The sequence below is a fragment of the Littorina saxatilis genome, linkage group LG7 (genome assembly GCF_037325665.1).
Source record: "Littorina saxatilis isolate snail1 linkage group LG7, US_GU_Lsax_2.0, whole genome shotgun sequence".
Classification (NCBI taxonomy): domain Eukaryota; kingdom Metazoa; phylum Mollusca; class Gastropoda; order Littorinimorpha; family Littorinidae; genus Littorina; species Littorina saxatilis.
Genome location: NC_090251.1, coordinates 32,100,710 through 32,108,590, shown reverse-complemented (window position 1 = coordinate 32,108,590; position 7,881 = coordinate 32,100,710). Strand labels below are relative to the sequence as shown.

The 7,881-nt window shown below is 39.9% G+C and overlaps 1 protein-coding gene across 18 annotated transcripts in view; it reads left to right on the top strand.

Annotated features, from left to right (window-relative positions):
* The window catches only part of LOC138971189 (troponin I-like), a 106,066-nt gene that overhangs the window by 41,922 nt on the left and 56,263 nt on the right, over positions 1-7,881 (top strand). For 11 of the 18 annotated variants that reach the window (XM_070343847.1, XM_070343845.1, XM_070343846.1 and 8 more), the window contains one exon: positions 4,539-4,631. In XM_070343847.1, coding sequence (XP_070199948.1) covers positions 4,570-4,631 — 62 coding nt within the window. In that variant the 5' untranslated portion in view covers positions 4,539-4,569. Of the gene's footprint in view, positions 1-4,210; positions 4,285-4,538; positions 4,632-6,325; positions 6,522-7,881 lie in introns of those variants that run through there. The other 7 variants (XM_070343842.1, XM_070343849.1, XM_070343850.1 and 4 more) reach the window with 7 other exon arrangements.

The window sequence follows — 7,881 nt, the reverse complement described above, 5'->3', positions numbered from 1 at the left end:
GCAGGCTGTATTATAGTGCCTCACAGACCATCCCCCTGCCTGTTTACGAGAAATGTGGGCTGGCAGACACGCAGGCTGTATTATAGTGCCTCACAGACCATTCCTCTTCAAACACCTCGTCTCTACTTGCCATCAACAAAACCACTACACCAACAGCTACTGCTGCTACCACTACTATCTTACGAAACAGTCTGAATCTTCACACAATAATATCAAAGGCACACTCCTTTCCCGTGAAAAAGTGTTCGGCTCACGATCTCAGATTTGGCCAGGCTTTTCCCACTGGGACACATACCAACAATCAACACCGTTTACTGCGTGTCGCTGTGACTGAGTTGGATATGGAATTGACTTGACAACTTAATTGACAAGAATTCTCACTCTGCACAGGGAGTACCCAGACTGTTGAATTTTGGTATGTGACCAGGTGGAGGTATGGCCTTATCCCATGTAAAAACAAGTCGCGTAAGGCGAAATTACTACATTTAGTCAAGCTGTGGAACTCACAGAATGAAACTGAACGCACTGCATTTTTTCACAATGACCGTAGTCCGCCGCTTGTGCATAACGGAGTGAAACTGACGAGCCTGTTCAGCGCGGTAGTGGTTTCGCTGTGCTGCATAGCATAGCTCGCTTTTCTGTACCTCTTTTCGTTTTAACTTTCTGAGCGTGTTTTTAATCCAAACATATCATATCTTTATGCTTTTTGAATCAGGAACCGACAAGGAATAAGATAAAATTGTTTTTAAATCCATTTCGGAAATTTAATTTTGATCATAATGTTTATATTTTTAATTTTCAGAGGTTGTTTTGAATCCAAATATAACATATTTATATGTTTTTGGAATCAGGAAATGATGAAGAATAAGATGAACGTAAATTTGGATCGTTTTATATATAAAAAAAGTCATTAATTGATTTTTAAGCCACCAAGCTGAAATGCAATACCGAAGTCCGGCCTTCGTCGAAAATTGCTTGGCCAAAATTTCAATCAATTTGATTGAAAGATGAGGGTGTGACAGTGCCGCCTCAACTTTTACAAACAGCCGGATATGACGTCATCAAAAGTATTTATCGAAAAAAAGAAAAAAAATGTCTTAGGATATCATTCCCAGGAACTATCATGTCAAATTTCATAAAGATCGGTCCAGTAGTTTGGTCTGAATCGCTCTACACACACACACACACACACGCACAGACAGACAGACAGACAGACAGACACACACACACACACACACACACACACACACACACACACACACACACACACACACACACACACACTCACACACACACACACATACACCACGACCCTCGTCTCGATTCCCCCTCTATGTTAAAACATTTAGTCAAAACTTGACTAAAATAATGTAAAAACATGGTCTGATCTGAGAAAATGGAGGTATAAAAGAAAGGTAGTGGCATATTGCCCCAGGAGGGACCCTAAACGAAACTTGGCACTGATTAACGACTTCAGGTTGGTGGCCAGGTTGTCTCCCTTTATTTATAAGCTTGCAAATGTACAACCGTCTTACCTTGCGGGACACGATTAGGTAAAAAACCCCGTTAGAGTTAAAACAATGCTCACAAAGATAGAACGCATCTGAAAGCAAGAAGAATGAAAAAACATCTCATAAAACGCAACACATCGGGAAAAATGCTTTTAGGCCAAAAAAATAAGAAGGTCTGTTTACGGTAACATAGGCCCAAAAAATAGGGTCGGTAGGTCGGGATTTTTTTTTTCTCCAAAAAACCATATTTTTACGTTATTTTGCAAAAAAAAAAGAGATTTTTTTTCCCCAAATGCCAAAAACAAGTCTAGGGTCGCGCGAAAAAAATAGGGTCGGTCGGGTTACCGTAAACAGACCTATTTTTTTTTGGCCTTAGAAACAGTGCTAACAATCAGTCAAACAAACAAACACACGCGTAAAGCAACGATAAACATGCAATCAGTCAAACAAACAAACACACGCGTAAAGCAACGATAAACATGCAATCATTTGTCGATGCGCATCAAGCCCATTTTTGTGTTGCTGTCTTCTTTACAGCATGATTCATAGACGCACACAAAATCCAACACCATGTGGTGTATCAGACGATGCTGAAAGAATCGCTTTTTGTTCTGGCATTCATGATGACAATGCCTCGGCATTTTGCCATAGAACATTCCAAGAACCCCTCGATATGCAATCCATTATTTTGCTTCCCTGTCTTAATAATGATAATAATAAAGTGTATTTATATTGCGCCTATCCCTTACAAAAAAACACAAAAATATTTGGCTCTAAGCGCATTACAACATGTGTAGGGACTTGGTACAATCAAGTCTGACAAATATAATAACACAATATACAGTCGGTCTCTTAGGTAAAACTGGGAAAAGCAGCTTCGACATTTAAACACTGCTACTAAAAAAATCCTCTAACAAAGCATACTGTCTTGTTTTGGTACAACAGAATCCATGGACAAAAATGCCAGCAATACATAAATATACACTCATTGTTAAAGATATTCACGCTCGTGTAAGTGATCAGAACACCGCCCACCTCAGATTAGTCAAAAGGTTTGACATAAGAATTTTAGTTTTGTTTTGTTTTGTTTTGTTTGCTTAACGCCCAGTCCACCACGAAGGGTGATATCAGGGCGGTGCTGCTTTGACATTTAACGTGCGCCACACACAAGACAGAAGTCGCAGCACAGGCTTCATGTCTCACCCAGTCACATTATTCTGACACCGGACCAACCAGTTTGACATAAGGTCCAAAATAAAAAATAGGTGTGGTTACGGTAACATAGCCAAAAAAAATAGGGTAGGAAGGTAGGCAATCACTTTTTTTTTAAACTTTTTTTTTTAATGTGTACAAATTAAACCTACTTGACAGGGAAATAAGTGTGCGACTCGGGCGCTTTCGCTTTTATTGCGTTTTCTGCACTCGTTTTGTTGTTGTTGTTTTGTTGTTGTTGACAAATGTAATAAAAAGTTATAGGGTCGGCCCCTAAAAATAGGGTAGGTCGGGTTACCGTAACCACACCTATGTTTTTTTAGGCCTAAGATGATAAGATCCGTCCACTTGGACAGGTACCACAAATGAACATCCTAGCTGCTGCCTCTTGTAAACGAAACGAATGGTTTGCTGTCTCAATTCCCAAGATTGATATCAGTGTCACCTACGAAAGCAGTTCAGACAAAAATGCCACCATGCACAGATGCTGGATGTTTGGTATGTGTCTGAACGGAAGGATGTCATTACCACGTCATTATGAAAACCTGTACAGATCCTGTGGTAGCGTGCATCATGTTCGCTTGCATTGGATGCTGGATGTTTGGTATATATATGTCTCGGATGAGACGAAAAACCGAGGTCCCTTCGTGTACACTACATTGGGGTGTGCACGTTAAAGATCCCACGATTGACAAAAGGGTCTTTCCTGGCAAAATTGTATAGGCACAGATAAAAATGTCCACCAAAATACCCGTGTGACTTGGAATAATAGGCCGTGAAAAGTAGGATATGCGCCGAAATGGCTGCGATCTGCTGGCCGGTGTGAATGCGTGATGTATTGTGTAAAAAAACTCCATCTCACACGGCATAAATAAATCCCTGCGCCTTGAATATGTGCGCGATATAAATTGCATAAATTTTATTTTATAAAAATCCCTGCGCGTAGAACTGTACCCACGGAATACGCGCGATATAAGCCTCATATTGATTGATTGATGTCTAAGTGAAAGGATGTCATTAGGCCAAACAAAAAGAATAGTCTGTTTACGGTAACATAGGCAAAACAAATAGGGTCGGTAGGTCGGGATTTTTTTTAATTTTATTTTTTGTCTCTAAAAACCCCATATGTTTAAGTTATTTTGCCAAAAAAAAGAGACTTTTTTTTCTCTCCCCCAAATGCCAAAAAAAAATCTAGGGTCGCGCGAAAAAATAGGGTCGGTCGGGATACCGTAAACAGACTTTTTTTTTGTTGGCCTTACCACCTATGAACACCTGTACAGATCCTGTAATAGGGTGTACGTTCGCTTGCCTTGGAAGGATAGTACCTTTAAGAAAGAGAGATTTGCGTCGGATGTTTGCCTGCAAGGAAGCTTGATAGTCCTACACTCACATGACATAACACTCTCCAAAAAGCAACCAGCAAGCGCTTGAGATGATGCCAGTCACTTACAATTCACTTGCCACTCGGTCTACCTGCGTAGTAGTTAAGGGGTAAAGTAGGCGGGGGAGAAGGGATGCAGATAAGAATGGTGATGGTCGGTAGCAGGTGTGCTTTTGTTTGGTAAACATATCAATGTTTCTTGTTTATTTGCTATTTGGCTAAAAATACGAAGAGAACTTCTTTCTTTCTCTGCGGCTTGAGTTCCCCCCACCCCCCACTGAGCTCTTCAAATAACTGCATTTTTATAAGACAGTTCGGTGACTTAGTACCGTGCCATTACAAGTATCACGCACTGTTTTGAGAAGAAAGAAAGAAGTGAACTGTTTTGCCCTGAGCATATTAATAATAATCTGTTACTTTCTTCTGTGTTGCAGATTTTCGACAAAGACCAAACGTTGACCAATCATGGCAAGCCTAGAAGAAAGACGTGAGGCCAGACGCCGCCGCCGCGCCGAGGGGGGTGATGAGTGAGTTACGATTTTGTTTTTGTTACCAACGTGACGTCATCAACTTAAGATGACGTCATTTGTGTTGACTAATTTTCGTGTTTGTGTTTTTTCCCCCCAGAAAATAAGCGTTTGATTTTTGTCTTGCTGATTTGATTGAAATTGCTGCACTCTTAAAACATGATTTAGTACATTGTTTAAATTTTTTTTTAAACTTTTTGGGGTGCGGAAAGTGAGCATGCATGTGCATGCTCTTGCCTTATACAGATTGCTTGCTTTGCGTATGCACGATCATGGTAGCATCACAGATCCGTCCAGGCTTAAACCATCCTTCCACTTGGACATATACTGAAAATCAACAGCATACCTGCTATCTATGCAGAGTGAGAATTTTGTGTCAGTTAAGAAATAATTTCAAATAAAAAGAAATAAAAAAAATCTGCATAGGAGGTATATAGAAGCGAGGATAGGCGAGGCTGCAGTTTGTTGTTGTTGTATGTAACGAAATGGAAGGATACGATCACTTACAGTAAAAGCCTCGACGGATCCGTTATGAGTTACTCGGGAAGGAATTTATCTTTAGTAAGTATTAGTATCAAGTGCTAACATGTGTTGCAGCATGCATTATTTGGCATGGTAAAACTAAGAAAAGGGTTAAAAATCAGCAACAAAAAATACACAAGAAAAAAGTAATAATAACAATAGTTTCAAAGGAACTGCGCGTATAACCAAGAAAAAGGGGTTAAAATTGGCTACAAAAATTACAGAAAAAGCAGCATCGATAACAACATTGTTAAAGGCGCTGGGCATGGTATAACAAAGAAAAAAAAGGGTTAAAAATCGGCAACAGAAATTAAAAAAAGTTACACAAAAAGCAGTATTATTCCCAAAAGTGTTAAAGAGATGGTATAACGCAGCTTACCTGCAACTCCAAAAGTCCTGCAGTGACGTGGATTTCTGTCCCCCATGTGTTTTCGGTTCATCAGTCACCAGCCAGGCTTGCCATCATGTGGAGGTTCAAGTTTCAAAACTTGATTGATATTTTCAGTCTTCATATTTTCTTATCTATTTTTATTTCCGGCTGTAGGTTTCATCTTCATTTTCTCTGGCTCCTCAAGCTCAAACGGAACCTCGTTCAAACTCCATCTTTGAACATTTCTAGATTTCAAATGTGATTTCTTACTTATTGCACTTTGGTAGAGAGACTGAATCGTACATTATGATCACTTCCTTGTGGTTTCTGTGGACTTTTCTGGGACTAAAGTACTTCCTGCTCTCTTAGAAACTTTCTTGGACTAAGCTCTCGCATTTGTTTTCGTTTTCTTGTCGATGGTGGTACCTCGCTTAGCCTGGGTGGAACCGTGAAAGTGGTTTTTGGTGCAATACCATGGCAGGCAATGTGTAGGCCCGTATGTCCTGAGGAAGTGAGAGTCAGCAGTTACTACTGGCATGTCAGTCATGACCCCACCAGCATAATTCTTGTCAGAGAGAGTTGATGGCGGTGCTTTCATCATAAGACTCGGCGGGGGAGCTTGGGAGTTGGTGTACGGTTGTGGACTGATTTAGCGAAAAAAGGGAATGTGTGGGTGTCTGGAGCTCGGTTGGTACCCTTCTTGATGAAGTTCTGATGCGCAAGTGTCTTCTCCAGTTTCCAGCCCCGGTTTTTTTTTAATACCGGTTCCTTTCTTCGTTGGTTTACTCGTTGCATTAGGTTGTGCTGTCCCTATCTCTGTCTCTCTGCCCGGAGGATTTTAGTTCCAACGTGAAAAACGGTCAGCTTCCTCTTTGACAATCTTGGTGGAGGACAACCTTCTGTTGTCTGTGGATCTTCCTTTTCGTGGATTTTCTGTGTGGATTGTAGCGTACACGTGTTGGCATCATGTCGGACGTGGAAGAAACTCTAGAAGTCGGGTAAGTTTTTTTGTGTGTGTGTGTGTGTGTGGAGAAAACCGTGTGCATGTCACTGCAAACTGTGTGGGGCACTTCCAGAAGCATTGGTTTTATGAGGTGCATTCTTTGGCAGAAGTTGCAGCATGAAATCCGATATGATTTAGCTCCAAAGCCCAATATGACTTACAAACCGGAAGAAGCATTTCCAATTCATAGAGTTGTGCTTTTGCAAGGACATTTAAAAAAACAAAACAAAACAAAAAACACACACCTTCTTATAGAAGATAATTCGTTATTAACCAAATCTTCCAACTTCTTCATGACAAGCAAGCGTTTTTCCATGGCAATTTGAGAACAATCGCATCGTCTTAAACTTGAAACTTTCACTTAAAGCTATAGCCTGTGTTAGGATGCTTTTTACATTTAGTCAAGTTTTGACTAAATGTTTTAACATAGAGGGGGAATCGAGACAAGGGTCGTGGTGTATGTGTGTGTGTGTGCGTGTGTGTGTGTGAGTGTGTGTGTGTGTGAGTATGTGTGTGTGTGTGTCTGTGTGCATGTGTGTGTGAGTTTGTGTGTGTGTGTGTGTGAGTTTGTGTGTGTGTGTGTGAGTGTGTATGTGTGTGTGTGTGTGTGTGTGTGTGTGTGTGTGTGTGTGTGTAGAGCGATTTAGAGTAAACTACTGGACCGATCTTTATGAAATTTGTCATGAGAGTTCCTGGGTATGATATCCCCAGACTTTGTTTTCATTTTTTTGATAAATGTCTTTGATGACGTCATATCCGGCATTTTGTAAAAGTTGAGGCGGCACTGTCACACCCTCATTTTTCAATCAAATTGATTGAAATTTTGGCCAAGCAATCTTCGACGAAGGCCGGACTTTGCTATTGCATTTCAGCTTGGAGTCTAAAAAATTAATTGATGAGTTTGGTCATTAAAAATAAAAAAATTGTAATGAAATTTCTTTTTTTATAAAACGATCCAAAAACATTTTCGTCTTATTCTTCGTCATTTTCTGATTATCATCGTAGTAGCTATTGAGATCATATTTTTTATGATGCACTTTATTATAAATGGGTGAAAAGGATGGGTTGGGGCGGGGTGGTCAGAAGGTCATAAATCGAATACAAAAGATTTACCTCTCCTTACAGGCTAATAAAGCCCAAAGAAATTCCCTTTGGTTGTTTACTTTCGTTTACAAAAATCTTATTTCCCAGATGTTTAATTTGTGGTAGATAAAAATTGCTTGTATACATGGGTCACACTTTTCCTTCTGTTCCTTCTTTAAAAACAATTTCATCTTATTCCTTGTCCGTTCTTGATTCCAAAAACATATAGATATGATATGTTTGGATTAAAAACACGTTCAGAGAGTTAAAAA